A 24275-nucleotide genomic window follows, 5' to 3' on the forward strand; every position below is an offset into this window, starting at 1 on the left:
GTGTGTGTGTGTGTGTGTGTGTGTGTGTGTGTGTGTGTGTGTGTGTGTGTGTGTGTGTGTGTCTGTTTGGTCATCGATTTCCTCTCTGCTGTAACTTCCTGTCTGAGTCAATCTCGGGCTTCTCCCATCAGGTTTAACTCTCCCTCCTTCCCAACAACCTTCCATCAGAATCAGGAAAGACGGGAGGATGATGAGTAGAAGAAGAAGCTGAAGATGAGCCTTTGTGGACATCGGCGAACTCGTCCATCCAGACGTTAAAACTGTCACTTTGTCTTTCAGATTCCGTTCTCGCTGGTGCAGTTTCCACTCTGGGAGTATTTAAAGGTACGTATGGCTTTAAATAGATAAAGTTTAGTTTATTCTGTGTGTGTCGTTATTGTTCATGTCGGTGATAAATCCGTTGTACGGTTACAGTGCTGTGCTTCCACTCTGACACGTTTACAGCATGTCTCTGCATCCTCTTGTATCATCATGGCAGGAGAAAATGGGACTTTACGCCCCGGTTTAATGGCCCGTCACTGCTGCCATCAAACCAGCCTTCAGTTTATCACGCGCTCTCGCCGTTTCCTCGCCGTCTTGATGTCTTTCTCCGGGCCGTGTCGCTCCTCTCGTTCCACAGCGTGGCCCTGAGCACATAAAAGCCGTTTCTCTTTGAGAAGACGGCGTTTTGTCGGAGTGACATCATGTCTCAGGGCCGCGAGAGGCGGACAGTCAGGCATTCCATCAACGTTTGGAAGATGAACAATACGCTGCGCAGCTGTGTGTGTGTGTGTGTGTGTGTGTGTGTGTGTGTGTGTGTGTGTGTGTGCGTGCGTGCGTGCGTTCACATGAGATAGATTTTGTTGTTCACAAGTATGTCTTTGTCCCCCCCACCAAGTCAAAGGCCGTCTCTCTCTCTAAAGACCATCTGGATGTGTCCATTGGTAGAGAACTGAACTGCTGGAATTGATTGTCCTTTCCTTTACTGTCCTTTCCTTTCCTTATCTGTCTTTATCTGTCCTTTCCTTTCCTTTACTGTCCTTTCCTTCCCTTTCCTTTCCTTATCTGTCCTTTCCTTTCCTTATCTGTCTTTATCTGTCCTTTCCTTTCCTGTCTTTATCTGTCTTTTCCTTTCCTTATCTGTCCTTTCCTTTCCTTATCTGTCTTTATCTGTCCTTTCCTTTCCTTTCCTTTACTGTCCTTTCCTTTCCCTATCTGTCCTTTCCTTTCCTTTCCTTTCCTTATCTGTCCTTTCCTTTCCTGTCTTTATCTGTCTTTTCCTTTCCTTTCTTTTCCTTTCCTTTCCTGTCTTTTCCTTTCCTTTCCTTTCCTGTCCTGTCCTGTCCTGTCCTGTCCTGTCCTGTCCTGTCCTGTCCTTTCCTTTCCTTTCCTTTCCCGTCCTTTCCTTTCTTTTCCTTTCCTTTCCTGTCCTGTCCTGTCCTGTCCTGTCCTGTCCTGTCCTGTCCTTTCCTTTCCTTTCCTTTCCTTTCCTTTCCTTTCCTTTCCTTATCTGTCTTGTCTCCTTACTTGTTTTCCACTGTCCATTTACTGTCCTTTCCTTTCCTTTGCTTTCCTATCCTCTCCTTTCCTTCCCTTGTTTTCCACTGCTTGCAATCAAACAGGTTGTTTTTCTTCCTGCTGTTTCTTCGCTGTGAGCTGCAGGACGTCCAGAACGTTCTCTGATGGGAACGATGAGAATCGTGAATAAACTGTGTGGTTTGATCTCCCATCTGTTGTACGGGAGTGAAATATGCTGCGTTGTTTAATTTCACAGCAAACCATCACAGCTGTCGGGGAGAAGCAGCTCGGTGGAGAGCAGCTCATGGTCAGCTGCTGGATCCTTCCAGCTGGTCGCTGAATTCCTGGTGCAGAGGCGTGATCCGGGCTGGAAAAAGTCGGGAAAACTTGATGAATTATGAGCCGCTTTTACGACGATCGCGGAAGAGATTTAAAACCTTTTCACACCAGACTCCATGTGAATAATTCTTCCAGTTAGTTCACACATTGATTTCCCAATGTTGCGGTTTTCCTTTAGTTGTTTTCCCAACAACGACTGCAGCTCACAGCGTTCTCCATCTGCTCTGACCTCGGGAATATCGCCAGCTCAACCGGAGGGTGGAACGCTTCTGGTTTATGATTGAACGGCAGCAGAGGGCCACAAAAAATCCAGAGAATTTTTCCTTTTAGTCAAAGGCATGATGGGAACTCAAGCTGAGATGCATTTACAGATGCCGCTTCTTTACGCGCAAGTTTCCACTTTTTTTTTTGCACCTCGACCCACCGGCCTTCCTGTGGGAAGCCATCCAGGTGCAGAGCGCGACCCTGACACGAGGGTTCACAGGTCAAAGAGTTTGTTTTCCCAGATTTACCCCTGATTATCTATTCATGAAGCAGAGGATCCTAAAAAAAAAGGGGGGGGGGGGGGGGGAGGAATCCCCCCAGCATGAAGCCTTTTGATGTGTAAAACAAAATCTGCTTTTTAATGGATCACACATGACGCATCCTGGACGCAACCACGCCGTCTGACATTCCTCCAGCTTTTCCTCTTTGTGTGTTTGTCTGTTTGTGTTCACTGACACACACACACACACACACACACACACACACACACACATATACATGCTTGTGTGGCAGATAGGAGGGGGTGGCAGCAAAGAAAATATTAGTAATTGCTGTTGCCCAATTGCTCTCCCTGAGAAGTAATCATACCTTGCAGCGCCCGGGGCGGCTCAGCTGTCCACACGCGTTTCATCCAGACGGAAACTTCGCGCCGCCGCTGTCCAACGCTCAAACAGGGAGGGGAGGGGAGGGGGGGGGGGGGGGGGGGGGGGGCGGAGAGGAAGCCTCCCTTCTCATCCTGTGTTCAATCTCAAAACAAAAACATCAGGTGGTTTCACTCAGTAGCCAGTTGCATGGCGGGAGGGAGTTTTTACACTCAGCGAGAAATACTTCCTCCTGATTGGCTGCGTAGTATAAACCACACACTCGTGTGTGAATAAAATGAAGGCATGTTTTTACCCGGGGTGTCGATATACTGCTGATCTTGACAAGATTTAAGAAAATGTTTTATTTTATTCTAATGTTTGTTTTCATTTATATTAGTTTGTTTTTGTCGTCTTAATTTGATTCGGTTGAATTTCGAGTTGAATTGATTGAATTTAATTTGTTTGCAGCTAATTGGAGCCTTTCATGCCGCTCGCCTCGGCGCTCGGCGGCTTCACGAGGTCTGAAGAGCTGTTTAGTTCTCCGTGGAAATGTTTGTACTTTCACTCTGAAGCGTTCTTCTAATTCCTGCTTTTGATTTCTTCCAAACGCTTCATTAAACTCCTGATGGTCACAATCATTTCCTCCAATCACAAGTCTTCCTCAGGATGACCGCTCGCCATGATCCCTGCAAGGTTTGATGTTCCTTTGGAGAGTTTTTGACCCAGTTTTTGTAGTTCCAGCAGTCTCTCTGGTTATGAATGATTTGACCTGATGGCGGGAAGCGTCGCCTCGCAAGAGAAGCTCCGACTTGTTGCCACTCATATTAATCAGGCTACAGCTTACTCAGATGATCTTTTCCCTTTATAATGTTAAAATATCCACTTCAGTACCAATAAGCTGCCTGGAGCCTCGGATGCTGCTTGTTTGTCTGATTTTTCAGCCCATCACTCACCCTGTTTCCTCATGAACCGGAAAAAGATGTAAAATGTCATCGATATGAGAATATTTTCATTAGAAATGGGTGTTTTTGGACTCAGTTTTCCATTTTTGAGGGAATTATTGAGCAGAGCTAAAAAGCACCAGCAGGATCCTCCTCGGCTTTGCTTCAGCTGTCAGTCATCTTCATCATGAAGGACCTTCTGCAAGAAAAAAAAAAAGGAAATAAAAGAGAGAAAATCCCTCCAAACCAGCGAGCTCTGGAGGTATTTTCATTACACATTCAGAGAAATAAGTCGAGTTAAACTTCACGGCTTTAGAAAAAAAATCAGGTCATCTTGTAACTGCTGAACGATTAACAGCTGCGGACGTCGGCGTCTCGCTGCAAACATCACGTTTGAGTGCAAACGGTTCGAACAGAAACGCTCGTTTCATGTTGGATTCTGTCCCGCATAACGTTTTCATCACAGCTCCACTGCCTGTAGGTGTGCACGAGGGGCGCGCACGTGCAGCCCCAGATGTGGAGCATTTATAGATATAGCTGTAGATTTTATTTCTTTCATGCCCCCTCCCCATGTCTGTTCCTGAGAACTGCGTGGCGCGGCGTCACTGGGGAGAAAAAGCAACAGAAATAGCCGGACGGCGACTTTCCCAGCAGCAGATTCTGGACTTCAGACCAGACCAAAGTTCACAATGTGTTTCCAGTGTGTCTGATATCACCACTAACTATCATCTCTCTCTCTCCTTCTTTTCCTCCATTTTCTCGCTCTTTCATCATCCCTCTCCATCGACAACCCCCCCCCCCCTTCTCTCTCGATGCTTCTGTCTTTCTCCCAGACTCTGTGGTCGTGGAGGCAAGGTCACACGCTCTACTCTTGGCAGTCAGCAGTGTGCGGAGCTTTTGCAGGTGCAAGGGATTATATGCTGCTTTGGGAAAGAAGCAGAGGGGCGGTGGGGGTGGGAAGGAGGAGTACATGGCTGGATGGATAGATAGATGGATAGATGGAGGATGGGTGAATAAGAGGCGTGAAGGGCAGGTAAAGCTTCCACCACACACTCACCTGCGCATCACACCTGCTGACGACAAGCAGCTGGTTTCTGTTACCAAGTTTAAAACGAGGGAGGATGAAGCGACAAAGAAATCCAGAAAAATCCTCATTGTTGCACTTTTAAGCTCTTCAGCCAGCGAACATCTCACCGTCGTGGATCTTCTCCGCCTGGATGAGTATCAGGGGAAACACAGACAACCAGGGGAAAGGAGGAGGAATGAAAGGGGGCCGGTTTCTGGGTATTCGGCCCCTGCAGCTGTGCGACCTTCTGAGCACTGGAGCCTGAAGTGGTTTGAGAAAGAGGAAGGGGGGGGGGGGGGGGGTGCAGGACAGGAGTGGAAGAGGCGAAGGGAATGGGCTGAAAGCAGGACAGAAGAGCAGCAGATAAAGACTGGAATCATTAGTAAGAAGTTCCATCCTGACAAAGTGTGCTTGTCGATAAACAAAATGACCTCCAGTCGCTGGCCTGCGCCGGCGAATGAAGGGTTAAATACAACCGAGGTTCATGACACGTCGGACGTCTCGCTCAGCTTAACGCCTCCCTCCAGGCTCTCATTCATCGCTGATGTCAGAGACGTCCTGACGCTTTGTAAAAGCAAATATCAACCGGAAAAACGGAACAAATGCAGGTTAATGTCATTAATTTTCCTGTAACAAGCTGAGAGGGGTGTAAACATCCAGGAACATCTCATTTCTTTCAGAAATAAACAGCAAAGATGAAAACTTTGTGATGTTTCTCACTAGGGATGCACCGATACCCATACCGGTATCGGCTCAATACCAACTGTGTGTACTCGTATTAGTAAAAGTGGACCGATACCACACTAGTCAAGCCAGCGCAGATGTGTTCGATGACATGCTTCAGACATGTTTTAAAAGAAATAAATACCTTGAATGTTAAAATGTGACATTTTTTGTTCCACTAAAGCAGTGAGGAGGAGAACCGCCATCCCCCAAAAAAAGCGTTCCCACGCTACGTATCCTGCTACGTTGCCAAATCAGTAAAATTCAGCTTTTTAGCAAGGAATGGTTATCCTAAATGTTGGACAGAGTAATGGCGTCTCATGTGACAGTATATGGTGAAAATACAACAATGCCTCCAGAATGTGGGCGTTTCTTTTTTATTATAAATACGAAGCTACCGACGGAGCAGCTCTTGAGCTCGGTGCAGCTGAAATCAGCCAAAACTGGCAACTCTGACAGGGTCAGTTAGGGCCGTTAGAACAGCAGAGTTTCTGCAAGCAGCCTGCAGCTCTTGTTAGTGGAGAGAACTGCACCGTTAAGGATCATTATGACTTGTTTAGATGCATTTTCAGACAGCCAGAGGCTGCTTCACGAGCCGCAAGGCAAGAGTCAGAGAGCCGCATGCGATGAGGAACACGGCACTAAAAGCTGGATCTTTGTTCCAAAACCACACATTTATAGTTGTATTTAGGTCAAATGTGCCAAATCAGAATAAAACATGTTGAAATGATTAGATCTGTAATGTTATTATATTTGTATTGGTGAGTCATTTATTACAACCTGATGAAATCTTACACAGTTATAACAGCAATAATAACCATCGTCACAATAATGTTGACATAAACACATCTGGTATCGTAAAATATCGGTATCAGCAGATATTCAAGTTTCAGATCGGATCAGAACTCCCAAAAAGTGGATCGGTGCATCCCTGTTTCTCACTGTGAGGCTGCAGAGGATCAAAGGTCTCATCGATGATTGTGTGGAGGTTTATTATAAGGGGAGAGACCAGTGGGTCTGTTCATTTCCATAGCCGAACCAAGCAGAGGTGTAGAAAGTAGAAGTCCTGTCTTTCCAACCAGTCACTTAACCAGCTGAATTTAATCAGCTCCACTGCAGGTAGACGAGCCTGTTGGTGAAAACGCCTGATCTAAATGCACCGGTAGATCCAAAATCACGGTAAGACTTCTACTTTATTTTTACTTCTACTTTATACACCTCTGAAACCGAATAAACTAGCCACAGAAAGTAAGGAGGAAACCTCTGCTTCCACTTCAACATGAATGGCTGTTGTGTTGTACATGGTTGGAAAGCCTGATTCATCATCTTTACAATCTGGGGAATCAGCGACACGTGTCAGTAGCGTCCCCTACCAATCTCCTGCAGCGGCTTCATGGATTGTATGCAGGAAATGACGTGGGAGGACCCGGGTTCAGGACTCACGGAGACGAGTGAAGGTACGATAAAGCTTCATTCTAGCACAGCAGAAGTTGAAAGGAAATAAACGGCTGCAAGAATAAAGTTCTGCAGAACAGACTGTTGAACAGTAGGTTGGCTTTCCGTCAGCCGGGTGGAAGGTGGTTCGGGTCAGGCATCCTGACCACCTGCTAGATGAAGCTGTGTTCACCATATGCTGCTGGACTCTCCTGTTGTAGTCTGCAGCTGGGAAAAAGTGTCACATCATCGGTTGTTCCTCCTGGTTTTCCCTTTTATTGTGATGGAGAAGCAGAACCAGGATATAAACGCTTCATACGAGGAGAAAAGTGGAGAAAATAAGCAGGAAAAGACTTTTAAAAGCTTTGCTAGTTGTAGAAGTAGACGACAAGCCAGATCTGAATATCCAGAATATTCTGGAACAAATGGGGGACGGGGGGGGGGGACAAGTGGGTCCAGGGCTGAATTCCCTCCATGACCAAGCTGCTGTCCAACAGGGATCCTCAAGTTTCACTCACTTCCTGTTGCGTTAACTTCACACTCTCTCTGGCTCATCCACAACGCTGGAAGCGCTCACACAGCGTTTAACCCCCCCCCCCAGATACCTCCGCTGGTACCCTGCATGGACTCCAGCAGGCCTTATCAGCCTCCTGGTGAAAACAACTCTTACATTACAACTCTTCATGTGCAGGACGCTCCGCTGACGCCTCTTTCTGCTGCTGTCCGTTAACGTTTCATAACCTGCCGGAATAAATGAGCTTCATCTTCTGGATAAAACATGGTGATTCACTCCGCATGTTTTCCTGCATCATCGGCTCGCTTACAGTCACACGGCTCCTCTGTGACGCTTTGAGACGTGTTTTCTGACAGCATGTTGCTATGTTTATGGCAGAATGACACACACACACACACACACACACACCATGTCTTCATGCAGACTCATCAGGGATACTTCTGGGCTCTGCTGTCCGTCCAGCTTCCAGACGAGTTGGAGTGAAAACGGCTCGCAGGACGATCCAGATGTGACATTTTTTGGGGAAGTTGTGCGGACGAGCATTGAAACTGCTCTGGACTGATCTTTTTGTGTGTTTTTCGTAGGTGCGGTGGCGGCGTTTGTTACCACTCCCCTTGACGTGGCAAAGACCAGGATCATGCTCGCGAAGGTACGTGCAGTAAAACACCAGCGCACCCCCTCGTCTGGCAGCCGTTTTTAAACACTGCTGTCAGGTGATGCCTCGCAGGCTGAACGGGCCCGCAGCCTGAGCACATCTCAAGTGTCAGCATGCAGGACGGAGCAGGCCAAGGTAGCGCCCGGACAGCGAGAGAGCGCGAGGCATCCGTCACCTGATGTGAAACACGCTTTGCGTTGGGAAGACGTGTTTGTGTGCATGACTAGTGTTCCAGCGAGCTGCTCAGGAGTTTCCATCTTCACACCACGAGATGAAGAAAAAAGCCAGTGTCCCTCCTGTTAGCTCTCCTGGTCTGTCCACCCCCCTCCTCTTCCTCCTCTTCCTCCTCCTCCTCCTCTTCCTCCTCTCCCTCCTCTGTTTAATGGTATTCCTCCTCTTCACTGTTTTCTCTCCTCGTCTGGCTCGCTGACTGTACGTCTGGCTTCCTTCACAGTGTTTGTGTGTGTTTCTGCAGAGGGGAGTGAGTTCAGAGCTACCCCAATCAGCCAACACACACACACACACACACACACACACCGTCCTTGGAGAAGACACAGCTTTCTGTTTCCACCTCTGTCCAAACTAATGAGAAACTGGAATCAACAAAACACTGGGATGGTTTTGATGTGTTGCGAGAAGCTGTTGGCTGTAGGTGGACGTGAACGGTACAAAAGCTTCCAGTAAACGTGATCTGGAAGGCAGCTGCTGTAATCCAAGCAACCGTTAATCCAAGCGGTGCTTCGAACTTTATAAGGCCAACTTGTCCATTCACCTCCAGAGCAGCAGGTAAACTCTGGAAAAGGTTTTTATTTCATGCAGAAAGAAGGAAATTAACATCACACCACTGATACTGCAGCTGGCATCTGGTATTATATGTTATTATTATTATTATTATTATTGTTATTGTTATTATCAATAATAATAATAATAATTTATTATAATTATAAAGTTTTAACTATTATTAATAATGCTATTATTAAATAATAATAATAATGGTGATTTATTATTAATAATAATATAAATAATATGAATAATTTATTATTATAATAATGATCATTTATTATTATTATTATTCTTAATAAAAAAAAAATAGAAATTTATTGTTGTTGTTACTATTATTATTATTATAAGGGTCCGAGCCATACGAAGTATGGCAAGGCCCTATTGTTTTCCAAATGTTTATTCTTCTATATTTATTATTATTATTATTATTATTATTATTATTATTATTATTCTACCCTGGCTGCAAAGGAGACCCAGGACGCATGTCTGGTCTTAGTCCAGGCTACTTTGAGCCCTATAAGTGAGTTAGGAACCAGTAAGTGTTTTATGGGCCAGAGGTCAGCACAGTGAAGCTGGATTTTCTCTCTCATCAAGGTACTTTCAGAGTTTTCTGCCCTACAAAGGTGAATCGCTTCCTACCGGGCTAAGTTGCCATGGTAACTCTTATCAAAGTGTGCTGCCAAATTCTGCAAGCTGGGTCCGATGTGAGTCAGGTGTGTTGCAGCAGGGAAACTCACACACAGATTTACACCCTGCTGTTGCAGAGACACTGGTAACGATATAAATCTGGTGGAGTTTTAAAGCAAAATATTTTCTCCTAAGAAGTTAAACGACTGTCCGAACTTCCACCGCAGCGAGGGAAGTCGGTCTGACGGCCGGCTGGACGGAGCGAAGGAAAGGCTGCTCCACAAGCCGGCCAGGTGCCTCTGCAGGCGGCGAGTCTCACGCATTCACCGCGCCACCTTACAGAAACGCTTCAGCCTCAGATGTGGGCTCAGATCCCAAAGCAAGCCGGCGTGTCGGAGGAAACTCCTGCACCGAGCTCAGGGCCGGATTAAAAGTGCACAGGCCCCTGGGCTCAGAGTGTTCCAGGGGCCCCTTCCCCACCACATCATTCAGTAAATTGTGAACGATTCACGATGAAAGGACATTTCTAACACCTCTCAGCCGGTGGTACCAGAAGCAACACACTGGACACTGTAGTGTAACTATCAGGCTTTTATGTACATTTAGTCCAAACTGCTGATGTTTTCCTTACTTGGGCCCCAAGTTGCACGTGGGCTCCTGGGCCTGTGCCCATGATGTCCATCAGATAATCCGGCCTTGACCGAGCTGCACCTTCTTCCTCCACATCAGCAGCCAGACACACGTTGTGTGTTTTGGAAACGCCGTTCCTCCATTCCTGAGCGGTAAAGGAAAAGAAAACTTGTCAGCCGAGGAGAGAGTCGTTTCTCATCCACCTGTCTCGAACCCCCACCCCCCGACTCCCGTCGCCGCCGGACACTCCAGAAACTCTCTGGCCGGCTGATTCGTATTGTGTAAATAAAAGAGAGCTGGTCTGGAGGGGGTCGAGAAGAAGATGCTGAGTGTGTTTCTGGGTGGCCGGATGACTGGGTGTGGTCCTGGGGGGGACACCTGCGCTGACACAGCTGTCCATGAGCTAAAAAGCAGCTGACTGAAGCTCGGCTGAGGAAGACTAAACAGGGTGTCTGTCCGAGCAGCAGGAAGCGAAGGAGACCATTTATCCGTCATCACACCTGTGTTTGCGCTGTGTTTCTGCAGGCAGGCTCCGCCACAGCGAGCGGCAACATCCCACTGGTGCTCTACGATGTGTGGAGGACCAGAGGCCTTCCAGGGTGAGTGTTTCCCAAAAAAACACCCACCATTTTTTTTTACATGATTATTATTTTACATAAACCATTTCATCCCAGATTATTTAAATGGGAAAAAACCGTCTTCTTCTACGTGATCTGATTTAACTCGGCCTGATCCCTCGCGTAATCAGGTTTGATGACAGAGCGGCCGCTCTGGGGACGGCGAATTTACAGCCACGGCTGAAAAATGAGATGCATAAAAGCTTTTCCTGCCGACTCGCTGTTGCGTCCTATTGATTAAGGTGTTATGAGGGCCAAGTGGAAGGGTTTATTTGAGTGGTTTGATGTGTTTATGATGCGCAGCGGACAAAAGGCCGGGTCTAATGGGGCCACCGAGGGCTGCCAGCGCTAAAACAAACCCTTAGTTGCGGTGAGTAATAACCCGCCATCATTTGGTCGGGATGCATAAGAGGCTTGGTTTGGGACGGAGCCAGACACCAGCAGAACACCCTCCTCTCCATCTCCGTCTCACAAACACTTGCTCTTTTTTTTTGTTTTGTTTGTTTGGAGAGCCTGAAGTGCTGGAATCTAATCAAAGAGAAATCACATTTCAGTCTGGTTTAAAATGAGCCAAAAACTCGCTTTAAGCACCGAAACGGCCTGCGAGTCACCTTTAATAAAGACTGGAAACTACAGAACCGTCGTCATGAGCCGCGAGTTGGAAAAGCCTCCGACTTCGAGTCTGAGTGGCGATGCCGCCACGTGGAAACATTTGATGCTCTTCTTCTCCTGTTTTCATCTCATCCGACCATCATAAGCATCGCCTCCTCCTCTCTGATGCTCACATAACCAGAGGAGGTGAAGACCGAGCAGCACGTCAGAATAACCGTAGAGACAAAGCAGGGTGTGTATAAAGTAAGAAAGAGGAAAATGGGGGGTTGCTGCTGTTCTGTAGCGCCAAAGGCCTGCTTGTTGCACTGGTGCATGCCTGATACAAATTGCTGGGCTTTAAAGCTGTAATTATGGTAATGGGCCCAATCGCAGTGTAGTGAAGCTCTAAAGTGCTTCCATGTGTGTGCCGTGCCCCGGAGACCCCACTCACTCCGCTACCCCCACCAGTAACCTGCAAAACACCCAAACTGCAGCAGGAGTCAACAGGCAGCGCGTACTCACGGTGTTCTGATCAGCTGACCCTCTACACAGCGACATGCGAGTCATGCAGACGTACCTGAACCTCCTCCGCAACACAAAGGAAGTTTCTAGAAGCATCTGGTGACGATTAAATGCACTTTGATTGTCCGTCAGGTGAGGTATTTACAGTTTTACGCTGCATACGCAGACTCACGTTCTGCAGAAGAAGAAGAATATGAATCAGGATCTGGATGTAGATCTGGATCTGAATCTGGATCTGAATTTGAATAATCTGGATCTGGATCTGGATTTGGATCCGACTCATCTGGATCTGAATCATCAGAATCTGAATCGGGATCAGGATCTGAATCAGAATATGGATCTGGAACGGAATCGGGATCAGGATCTGAATTGGGATCAGGATTGGAATCTGGATCGGGATCTGGATCATCTGGATCTTTATTGTCATATGGATCTGGATCTGAATCTGAATCTGGATCTGAATCTGGATGAGATGAAGCCGACTTATGGTTTCAAACCTGGAAAATCCTGGGATGTGCAGGCAGACGGTGTTTCTAATGTATTCCTTATGTTGATGCTGCCAGGATGTACGAATGCAACGTCTTTATCAGATCTTCTCACACAAGTTTTATTTTAAAATTGCAACAGCTTTTATTTTGGCATTTAATGCTCCTTATAACCGTTTCTTGGAAAGTTCCTGAATGACTGAACAGGATAGAAGAGCAGATAAGATCTGTCCAATCAGGTCCCGAATATCCTCCAAAAGCACGACCAAGATGATCGAGAAGCTACAGATCTCTCAGCGCTTCATTTTGACCCTTAAATCAGCGCATAATGGTCACTTTGGATGTTTGTTTGTACCTTTCAGCTGTGGATTTGATGTGTAATGATTCAAAGACAGAATAACAAAATGAAGATGAAGCTAAACTCAACACCTCTCATTACCCAGCATCCCCACAGTGAAGCACGGGGGTGGCAGCAGCATGCTGTGGAGAGGTTTTCCTCATCATCATCTTTGAGGGGAATTCATTAAAACCTTGAATGGTCTGAAATTTCAGGTTCTTGAGGAAAACTTGTTTCAGTCCTCCAGAAAATTTTAGCCTGAAAATGGAGGTTTTCCCGCCAAAGCAACACTGGAGCGTTTGTAGAGACGTTTAAATGTCTCGCTGAGGCCAGAACACACAGATAAGAATGTGTTTTAGGTATTTGTAAACCAACCTGCACATTCTGGAGTAGAGTCATTATTAATGAACGGGTTTACACAAACTGGCTTATTATTAACTGGAATGATATTGTCATGTGGTCTGAGATAGCAATGTGACAAGTCTCTATATTAGATACAGATAACTCATGAGCGAGAATGAGGTCAAGACTGTGCCCAAGTCCGTGCGTGACTCCGGACACATACTGTACAAAATTTAAAGAATCAATTATTTCTAGGAACTCCTTTACTAGAGGCTTTGTGGGACAACATACATGGATATTAAAATCACCTACAATAAGAATCCGGTCATAATGAGGCATATAGGAGGTCTGTAAATGACCGCACAACACCGGGTCAGTCCAACCCACCCATAGACTGTATATAAAAGATGACGTCACCCGTATGTTTCTGAAGAACTGAATTGAAGCTCGGTAGGTGGTTCCTACCATCGCCATCTTGGCAGGGAGTCGTTTTGCCTGAAAAATACAAATATGGGCAAAGAGGTGGAGCTGAGAGGGGGGCTGTGAGCGTCATGGTGGATGATTGACTTTAAGCGAACTCCGAGCTTTCTGTAGCTAAGAGATAACCGAGCTAACCCGGAGATAACAGGAGCTAACCAGCTAACGGAGGTAAGCGGGCTAAAGCTAAGTTGCGTTATTAACCGGCTAAAAACCGCGGTTCTACGTTCTTCTGACTTGAAGCGGGAGATCGGGTACCTGTCAATCAAAAGGACACACCCCTAGAAATTTAGATTTTAGATTAGATTGAATTTAGAAAAATATTCACTCACACCACAGTTGTCATGAAGGTAAACCTGACCTATTAAACCAAAAATGGATTTTTGAACCAGGCTGTAAACATGTTTATTCCTGCTGTAAACATGTTTATTCCTGCTGTGAAGTTGGTCTTTTTAACATGGGAGTCTATGGAGAATCACTCTGTTTTGCAGCCCCTAGTGAATGATGGGGGAACTGCAGTTTTATGCACTTCCGCATAGGCTTTACTTTTTTACCGTCGAAGGCTCCGTCCATCTTTCATATACGGTCTATGGATCAACCTCAAATGGTGTTACTTCAGAACTAGTGTATGAGGCTGATACACAGCGCTGTCTGCAGATGAAATTGTTTTTGTAAACAGACGCCGTTCCTCCTCCACGGCCAGACATCCGTGGAGAACTGAGATAGTTACATCCAGCGGTAGAAGTTCCACGAAAGGACTGCACTCACTGGAAGACACCCACGTCTCTGTCACGCAGAGGAAATCCAGATTCTGGGAGGTGAAAAACTCCCGCAGAATAAAGGTTTTGTTTGTCAGGGATCTGGCGTTCACCAAGCCAAACCTGGCTGGCGTCAATGCAGACTGTTTGTCCAGGCCAGAGGATGTCCGGGAGAGCGTTCTCAGGTTCTTGTGATTTACCCCACCCAGGCGGGGCTGAAGAAAGTGGGCGCAATGACGCCGGGGATCCCCAACAGAGGTGATGACAGGAATGATGTAGGTATCAGACGAATCCAGGGTAATCCAGGAGCAGTATAATCCAAAAAGGACGAAGAAGGGGACAAAAAAGCCTTCAGTTTTACCAGACGGCCACCATGCTTGCCGCGTTTGCGGCAAAGTTTAGGCCATGAGAGGCCCTAAACAGGTGAGTTGGAATGCTCGATAGCAGCTGGGGCAGTGTCTTCTGTCCCCTAAATGCAGACAAGCAGACATCTCGCTGGTTAAACTGCAGATCCAAAAGAAAATGATGATCATATCCCAGCAGAGACTCAGACAACAGGGTGCCAAAGCACAGAAGAAACGAGAGCATAAACATCGGGGGAGCAGCAGACGGCAAGCCAAACACACCGCCGCCATCTTTTCCAATCTCTCGTTTTCAGCGAACGTCAGTGCTTCACCTGCGTCCATCTGCAGCAGGTGGATCATTTCATGGATTTGCTTTAATATGATTGTAATTAGAAGACAATGAATTGCATTAAATCGAACGGAAGCGCCTTGAGAAAAGAACTGATTGGAATTGAAGCTGGAATTTTATTGTTTTCTGCGATGGACTGGTGACCTGTCCATGGCGTCCTTCGCCTCTCGCCCAGTGATTACTGGGAAAGACTCCAGCGTCCCGTCACCCTTCATCCGACTAAGCGGTTTTATTGGATTGTTTAGGAAGCTGCAGGAACACTTAGATCTTCTCCACATATTAACGTTTACTGCAGCCTAAATGTGAAGAACCCCGTTCGCAGCAACAGCCTCTAAATACTCGGTAAATTATGAGCTTTTTGAACGTTTTTAATCTCCTTTTTTCCCACCTCCAGCAGGGAGAATTCAAACAATCCAACAATAGTTGAAGTCGCTTTGGTGGTGAAAAGACTGAGCTCACCGCTGCTCACAGACTATATTTAGCCCGATTCCTCAGGAGGCATGATTGGCCGACAGCAGAAGGATGACGGGTCTCAGCGGCTGGCCAGGCTGTGACGTCAGAGTGGGTCGGGTCACCCGGGGGAAGCAGAAGGGAATATTTGAGCTCCAGCTCAAGAGTCCACAGGTGGGCCTGATTCCAGACAGGAAACGTAACGAGACACAACAGTCCTGAGTTTGTTCCTCACGCGGGAAGACAGAGTGGAATCCGTCCAGACCTGTTGTACAGTTTTCTTCACGTAATGTTCCGTAGTTCCCCACATCGGTCCCGTGGCCTCGGCAGACGGGAAAAGATAGCTGTGATGAAATGGAAACAGCTCTTCAAGGGGCAGGGCAGCAACATCTGACTCCAGTCTCCGTGTTTATTTAGAGAATTAACAGAACTCAACCTCGTTAATCACGCCGGCGTTTTCATCCTCCACGTGCACCTCGGAGTCGGTGTTCGCCAGCACATCTCCATAGCAACCAGCCTATTGGTGTTTTTACACCTGGCATTTATGTGCATGTTGAGTCAGCAGAGCATCTCCAGGTGCAACATTCCTGCTTTGTCAACAAATAAAAACATGACTTGCATCATTTCCGACTGGCTGCAGAGGTCCGTCTGCATCCTCTCAGCCTATCAGATGGCCGGAGAGCTCTCACCTTAGAGAAATACGGAACATATTCCGTCAGGTTGCTAAAGACAACAGAAAAGCACGTTTAACGCCAGCGAACGTTCTTGTTGTGACTCTGCAACAGGTCCCACGCTAGCGCCTTTTCATTTTAATCCCTTTATGGATATTTTGGGACTGGACAGGACTACACCAAACATGCATTCATATGCTGCGATGTGCTTTGCAGGTTGTTGTAAACAATATGATGCAAAGTAAAGAGCCGTTGGCCTTTCTTCAGCCTTCCAGCCGGATGGAAGGAAAAGCAAACGGATGAAACGAAGCAGAACCACGGCTGTTAGTCTGTAGATGTGCAGTTTTATTCCGTTTCCACTGAACTGGGACCAGAAGGTCTGATCTGACCCAGCCTACGTTTCTAATCTCACCTGTCCACCCAGCAACACACTGCAATCCGCTGATTGGTCGAAAGAGTCATCACTTCCTGTGTGACTCAGCACAACGAACGGGTCGCCACATGCAGATCCATCGTGTTGTTTTTGTTGTTTAAAGCTACATGATGAGAAGAACAAGCACTGCTGGAAGTCCATCATTCTCCTCCTCCGTGTCCATCATGTTGGTGTTGCACCGCTTTTACGCCACGCTGTTGCATCGCTAACGCATCTCTTGCTATCGAGCCGAAACGCCGCTGAAACAAACCAAACTGGAGTCTTTTCTCACTGATGCGCCTCCTGCAGACGGCGGCTTCAGTATCCATCTTGCATCCTGCCTGAACTGTTTCACCTCATCTCTTCTTCTGTTTTCTCCTTTTACTCTTCCTGCTGACTCAGCAACGGTCTGCGCTCAAAATGGCGGTTGGGTTTGTATCCGTTTGCCAGCGTCTGACACGGTGCATAAAGCTCTGCTGTGACGTTACGCAGCGTCCTGGATGAAAAACTCCTGGATGTTGCTGGACGGATACAAAGATGCACATAAAGATGTCGTTTTATCATCAAACGGATCCAGAACTCGAGAGTTTTTAGGTCTAAAAGTGACATAAAGCATCTTTAAGTGTCTGATATTTTAATGAGAAACCTTCATGTATTTATATCTGGACCTCTCTGCTGGCAAACGTGTTGAAACTAGCAAGAAGTTCGGTATGTGACGGTGAGACTGGAAAGGTGGGAAGCAGAAGTCATACTGACCGCATTGTTTGACCTCCAGAATGTCGCATCTTTTTAAAAAACTGATGACAAACAACATCCTTGTAATATTTCATAAGTTTCTCGACAGTTTAAAAGGGCAGAAACAGAAGGAGCTGCACATGAATGCACTCGTTTTGCATGTGTAGACAGTTTTTTCTTGTGCTTTCTCCTGAAACACGCACACACATTATTCTTCATCTTACATCTGGATGGGACCTGGCCAGAGCGTGTGAGGGTGGGGGGGCGTTGTTGGCAGGCTGGAGGTGTCGGTAGGCAAATACGCTGCAAGGAGAAGATGGAAACGAAAAGGCAGATGGAGGGATGGGACAAAGTGAGAGGTGGATGACGCAGCAAGAAAAGGAGACGGAGAAGAAATCCCCGAACAAGTGAGCCAGCTGAGGCGGTCTGGAGGGGGGGGTGGGGGTGTCGGATGGATGGACACAGACAGACATGTGTGGATGTCATCTGGCCATCAGTCAAGCACAGAGAAAGAAAAAAAGGTGGGATGAGAGTTTCACGGAGGATGGGGGGGTTACAAGCTAATCCCAAAAACAGCTCTGAGGAGTTGTAGGAGGATTGGGGGGGGGGTTGGGATATTGCAGCTCTCTCATGGCCCATAACATCCTCTGACCCCCGCAATGTCAACGGCTCCTTCAAGAAACCCCCATTTGTGCCACCAAGACCGAGGACTTGGGTTTAACTCGGTCTGTTTCCACGGAGAGAAACATGATGCAGCTCATGTTGCCACGGAGACGACCTGAGAGATAATCTAATGGGTTTTCATGTCACAACAGAGCAGTTTTAACCGCTGCAGGCAGCTGATTGGTTAAAAGTGATGCCAGAGACTGCAGGTCCCCCTTCATCCACTAGAGGCTCCAAAACAGAGCGAATCCCCATAGACTCCCATGTCAAAAAGGCCAACTTCACAGCTGAAATAAACATGTTTACAGCAGAAATAAACATGTTTTCAGTTAAATAAACATGTTTACAGCCTGGTTCAAAAATCCATTTTAGGTTTAATAGGTCAGGTTTACCTTCATGACAACTGTGGGGGGAGTGAATATTTTTTCTAACTCGCCCGTTTAAAAGTAATTTAATCTCGAAGTTCGGCATATTTAGGGGCGTGTCCTTTTGATTGACAGGTACCAGATCTCCTGTTTAAAGTTAGAAAAATGTAGAAGAACCGCGGTTTTTAGCTGGTTAACAATATGACTTAGCTTTAGCCCGCTTACCTCCGTTAGCTGGTTAGCTCCTGTTATATCCGGGTTAGTTCGGTTAGCTCTTAGCTACAGAAAGCTCGGGGTTCGCTTGAGGTCAATCATCCACCACGACGCTCACAGCCCCCCTCTCAGCTCCACCTCTTTGCCCATTTTTGTATTTTCTGGGAGAGACGTCGCGCATGCCCCTGCCATGATGGCGATGGTAGGAACCGCCCACCGAGCTTCAATTCAGCTCTTCAGAAACCTACGATTATCTTTTTATACAGACTGTCCTTGACATTCAGCATGAATATGGGCGTGTCCTTTTGATTGACAGGTATCCGAAATCTGGCAGCAAGGATGCAGAGTGTCGAACAAATGTGGACTTTAACCAGCACATCTTGGCTTTAGCCTGCTTACCTCGGTTAGCTCCAGCTTAGCTCAGTTAGCTCTTAGCTACAGGCAGGTCGAACATTGTTAGATGTCAATCATCCACCATGACGCTCACAGCCCCCCTCTCAGCTCCACCTCTTTGCCCATTTCTGTATTTTCCGGGAGAGACGACTTACGTGACGCTGCCAAGATGGCGATGGTAGGAATCACCCAATGAGTGTTGGTTAAGTTTTAAGAAACCTATGGGTGACGTCACGGAGACTCCGCCCATTTTTAGTCTGTAACTGAAACTGAAAACTTTATATTCTGTTCTGTTTCTTCCTAAAAGGCACAAATGTTTAGTTTGGATAATTTAACAAGTAATATTTCAAGGAGTTCAAATTTATATTAAAATGTGCAAAACTGAATTAACTCAATACGATCCGAGATGTTGCCGAACAATATGATGCATATTTGTCATTTTACGCAAAATTTTACGAATGTGTGTGTGTATAAATATTAAAACACACACATTTGTGGTCCAAAATGACATCTTGCAGAGCAACAGTAGATCATAAAAGTTGTATTTTTGTTTACATTCAACTCCTTTTCGTTTCCATCTTTCTCCGTAGTCTGTTCGCCGGCAGTGTTCCGAGGATGGCGTTCATCAGTGTGGGCGGCTTCATCTTCCTGGGAGCGTACGAGAAGGTCCGCCGTACTTTACTATAGCGGGAAGTCCTCGCTGTCCTGAGGCACTGCCTGTAAACCGTCCCCTGCCGAGGCAGAGAAGCCCCTCAGAGCTGACTACGTTACCCAGGATGCAACGCGCCTCCTCATCGAACTGCACCTTCATTCTGTTGCATCTCTGGTAGCTTGAAGCAGAATTTTGTGCTTATTTACGTGTGTGAGCAAGATCTGAATTAAAGATTGTCTTTATATAGGTTCTTTGGCTCCCTGCGGAACCTCGCGGTTCCATCCCTCCCTGGTTTTATGTCCCGTTTTACTGTTTTGTCCATATTTTCTCCTCTGCGTTAAGCCGAGTCACCTGCATATAAGACCCACCAGGGAGCCGCAGCAATATGTCACCATCGTTACATTCCTGCAAGAGCAAAACCGACCTCATCCACCTGCAGGAGCCTCCCTTTTTTCCTCTTCTATCTTAAGATGCCTCCAACAATAGAGCACTTTGTCAAATTAAGGAGGCAGCAGGTTTGTGTGGAGGCTCAGGTGTTCTGCACAAGCTTCTTCATTACAGCTCGGAGACGCCGTCATGACTTTAACATGACTGAACAAGCCGATCCAGTTGCATAGCTGTTTGTTTTCATCTTCCTGCTTTGTTTAAAACAACTTTGCATTCAGCTTGAGTTAGAGCACTGATTACATCTTACAAGGCAACATGAGCGCCGGCATTAGAGGGTGAATAACATTGAAATGTTCCTCCCAAGCAGATGTTTTTGATTGCGAGACATCAGCTGCTCGGGCCTCGGCGCTGCAACGATTAGCCGAAGGTTTGGACAAACACGTCTTTGTCTCGTATTACAGCAGTTTGCTGGTTTCCGATCCACAGAGCGTTTGTGATGTGGCGGCAAGGACGAGACGTGAAGAATGTTTGGAATGAACGTTAATCAGGGGATTTCTGCAGATTTCACTGAATCATCGACACGTTTTGGATCATCTGTGATCCCACAGCTCCTGTGAAGCACCGTGTTCCCAGCAGGCTGAAGATTTAGCCACACGGTGCCGTTGTCCTTCAGGTAAAGCCGAAGACACATGGCCCCACATGGGACTGTATGTCATCCTGCGTGTCACCGGCCTGTTGAGCAACAATGGCTGGCGTGTGATTGGTGGAGGCCACGGCCAGGGGCATGTCAATCATCCGGTGACAAATATCCATCTGGAATGCACATTCTGGCCTCGAGTCAGCCTCCAGTCAATAGCAAATATTTTAAACAGACTGCAGAGGGGGAAGGAAAAAAAAAAAAGAAGCCTGCTGTCTTTGGAGCTTGAAGGAGCCAGGAGGCATTCCTGGTTGGAAGATTAGCTTAGTGTGTGTTTGCAGAGTGTGTACGTAGTCCTGGCCCAAGCTAGTCGACTGCTTTGAAGATCAGGGTCTGTGGATTTCATGTCGTAGCGCGAGCTCCAGTGGAACTGATGTCTTCTCCGTAAGCAGATGCTGACTCAGCTGCAGCTCCCAGAAAACAAGCACAACACCAGCTGCAAAATGTGACTTTTTATTAGACGCTTCAATGCCATGTTAGACACTTCACGGTTTGCTTCAGACAGTTCGCTTCAATAAATTACTCTTAAACATGAACTGCACCTCCCTCCCGCTCGTCCCTTCAGCCCGCCGCTCTGGGGTCAGTTTTCATGCAGGTAAAAATGCTTGGATAGGTGCAATCGGGTGTAACAGGAGGAGTGTGTCCTCCGCTTTACCTCAGCGAGGCGGCTGGTTGCAGAGGAAACACATGCCTACCTTAAACACTGTAACCGAACCTGACCCAGTGAGACAGCCTGACTGCTTTAGCTGGAGCCCCACCGACTGTGACACATAACCGAGGTGGGATACTGGCCGTTTGCTCCTGAATGCACAACAATGGATGATGTTGCATATTACAGCAGTAACACAGTGACACCTTTTATCGTTCATATATCCAATTAAACCCAAATAAAAGAGCCGAACAGCAGCGTTTGCAGCTGTCGTGGTGAACAGGCGGGAGCAGCTTTGCAGAGATGGAAATCAGCTGGAAGGGTTAAAGTACGTGGACAGTCTCCTCGCACGTAAGGTTTCTGACGGTGTGCACGTTTACGGAGTATAAAAAGTGCTTAAACTGACTGCTTGGCACCATCTGACGTACCGAAATGACTTACATCAGAGCTCAGCCTTCATTCAGCGACAACGCGCGTGTTTCCGTAGGTTTCCTGCAGCAGTTTGTCTCAAAGAAAAAACATTCAAGTGCAATCAAGTGTTTTGTTTGCAGTAAAATAAAAAAAGTACCAGTATGTGAGAAAAACGGTGTTACAGGTCGAGTTTTCTTTGATCAAGCAATAAGGCACTGCAGCGTAACGTTGGTACGAGCTGGAAAAGGCTGTTTTCCCTCTAACAAAAATAAAAGTATCACTCCTTTCTTTGTCATGCACATATATCCAAACACTCTTCTGGAAAAGTTATATAATATATAAGAAACTCTTATGTACAGTGAAAAGTTCCCGTTAAAGTTCTCTGTCCTCCCCGCCGTACACATTCCCTACTTTACATGCTTCAAATGCAAGTCACATTTTTTGGAGCTAATTTTTTTTTTTGTTTCGTTTTTTTTTTAATTGGTCATCTCCCAAAGGAAGATTTTTAAACTATGTACATCTGAAACGCTCAGATGGGACGCCGCCCACTCAAGCTCCGCCTTCACGCTCCGGATTTGTTTTTCCCGACTCCCAGCGCTCCTTTCACAGTCTGCATCCAGGAGGTGTTGGGACCGTTCCCCCTCCGTATGAGGTAGCAGTTTATTTCCCAGTGCAAAGAGAAAAAAAGAAAAGTTTTGGGGTCGGCGCCTGCTAGTCGCTCGCTCTCCTCAGGGGGGCGCTCTCACTCTGAGAGGCTCTGAGGGCGTGTCCGTTTGCCAGCAGAGTCTGCATGAGTTCAGGCGGGCAGTCTGTGTCCAGGCATCCATGGGTTGCCATGCCGACCAGCTTCACCGGCTTGTGGAAGGAGTCTTCCTGCGGCGGTCCGCTCGCCGGGCCGCTTCTGCTCGCTGCCGAACAAAGAGAGGAGAGGGAGGTCATGTGACGTGCAGGTCGACAAATGTGCGTTCAGTTTGTGTGCACAGAGGCGATTCTGCTGATTTAGCGCCTCGCTACGGGAGCCGGATGCAGGGCGTGCACGGAGCGCTCTGCGGCGCCGTCAGACCTGTCAGCAGTCACGTTTCTCATCGCCTCATGCTGCTGACGGAGAGTACGCAGCGTTGGACCCGAGTCGTCTCACCTTTTCTGTCGCCTTGCGACGTGTGCTGGTTTCTGGGGAACGACGGTTCCTGCGCTTCTGTTCGGAGCCCGTATGGCGTCCCGTTGCAGAGCGGCGCCGCTGGATGTGGCCGCGAGTCGTGCTGTTCCTCTGGGTAACAGTGAGAGTAAGGAGGAGGAACAAACTGCTGCTGGTACTCCACGCCGCGAACCGGACCGAAGCCGTGAGCCAGGTAGTCGGGATCTTTGGAGTAGCTGCTGCCGGTCTCCAGACAGTCTGAGCAGAGAACGGCTCCGTCGAAACCTGCGAGGAGAACCAGGAGAAGAATTTATAGAATTTAGTTTCCGTACAATAAATAAACAAGATGAGTTTTTGTTGATTAAACATTTATAAAGTGAAAAATTAGCAACAAAATTTATTTTATTTATCAGAACCTCAATATTCTGACAGCAAACCTACAAAAACTGCTGGAAAATCATCTAAATTCAGCATTTTTCCTGCTTCACTTTAACACCTTCAAACCGCCTCAAACTACAAATCCTGTTAAACTCTTTAAATATCAGTTTATTTTTATTACAACCGCTGTCAGGCTGCAGCGCGTTTCTCTCGTTCACCTGTTAAAAGACGGCTGATCTGAACCAGCTGGTTAACGCGTTGCTATGGTAACGCCCCGTAACGGAGGGATATTACAGTGTTTAACTGGCCGAACTATGTATAGGAAAATAATGCAGCCAGTTGTCACTGACAATGGTATAAACTATGTTTAGGTGAACTTCCACAACCTACTGCAGTTATTCTACATTGACCTGCAGCCGGAGCCGACTGAGACTGGCCGCCTGGGAGTGCTTTAGGACGGGAGAGGCTCCCGCTGCTCCTTCCTTACAGTAACTGCAGAACAATATGTGCCTTCAAGTCAGTCGCCAAAACACCAGAAAAGTCTGTAATAACTCCAGTAAAAGCTGCTAGATTTGTCGCTTTTAACAAAAAAAGTCTCCAGATTTAGTGAGAAAGTCTCCAAGTTGGCAACAGTGTCTGAATGAAAGCAAAGCGGCTGTGGGAGGAGTTTACAGCACAGCGCTGCAACGCCAGAGACGCTCGATTAGCAGCTGAAGACAGCAGGAGAGCAAACTGCAGAGAGAAAAATAATCACACACTTTTATTTTTATCATCGATGGAAACCCAGATCGTAATTCAGATTAAAATCCGATCAATCGCCCAGCTCTAGTGGGGCCTAAATTCATCTCAGACGCGGTTTGCTTGCAGTGAAAAAGATCAAACATGTTTAGAGAAATAACTAAAACGTCTGGAGGACGTCGGGCTGAAAGGAACGTCTGCGTGAAAACACCGAGGCTACCTGTGTGGAGCGTTCAGGTACCTGCGGGGTCCACGACGTGCCCGTTGGGCTGAGGTCCGCCGCCCGCCTCCACGCGGATGCAGGCGTCCTGCCGCTCGGACAGCGTCCCCTGGGAGGACAGGTAGCTGGGTACGTCCGGAGGGACAATTGTCTCGTCTGGGAAGACAAAGAGACACTTGAGCTCAACTGAAGGTTCACTTCCAGCCACGTCGCCGCGGCAGCAGCTC

The 24275-nt window shown here is 47.1% G+C and overlaps 2 protein-coding genes across 3 annotated transcripts in view; one reads left to right on the top strand and one right to left on the bottom strand.

Moving 5' to 3' along the window:
* The window catches only part of slc25a26 (solute carrier family 25 member 26), a 57509-nt gene extending 37828 nt beyond the window's left edge, over window positions 1-19681 (top strand). Inside the window, exons 6-10 of one of the 2 annotated variants that reach the window (XM_079241783.1) lie at window positions 280-324; window positions 4459-4528; window positions 7947-8011; window positions 10583-10656; window positions 19372-19681. In XM_079241783.1, the coding sequence (XP_079097909.1) occupies window positions 280-324; window positions 4459-4528; window positions 7947-8011; window positions 10583-10656; window positions 19372-19468 (351 nt within the window). In that variant the 3' untranslated portion in view covers window positions 19469-19681. The remainder of the gene's footprint in view (window positions 1-279; window positions 325-4458; window positions 4529-7946; window positions 8012-10582; window positions 10657-19371) is intronic. The other variant, XM_079241784.1, reaches the window with a different exon arrangement.
* A 1283-nt stretch (window positions 19682-20964) lies between these two features.
* lrig1 (leucine-rich repeats and immunoglobulin-like domains 1) overlaps window positions 20965-24275 on the bottom strand; it is a 34341-nt gene continuing 31030 nt past the window's right edge. Inside the window, exons 16-18 of the mRNA XM_079242599.1 lie at window positions 24070-24204; window positions 22716-22997; window positions 20965-22485 (exon numbers count right to left, since the gene is read on the bottom strand). Coding sequence (XP_079098725.1) covers window positions 22289-22485; window positions 22716-22997; window positions 24070-24204 — 614 coding nt within the window. The 3' untranslated portion in view covers window positions 20965-22288. The remainder of the gene's footprint in view (window positions 22486-22715; window positions 22998-24069; window positions 24205-24275) is intronic.

Source organism: Telmatherina bonti, assembly GCF_933228915.1.
Source record: "Telmatherina bonti genome assembly, chromosome: 6".
NCBI lineage: Eukaryota > Metazoa > Chordata > Actinopteri > Atheriniformes > Telmatherinidae > Telmatherina > Telmatherina bonti.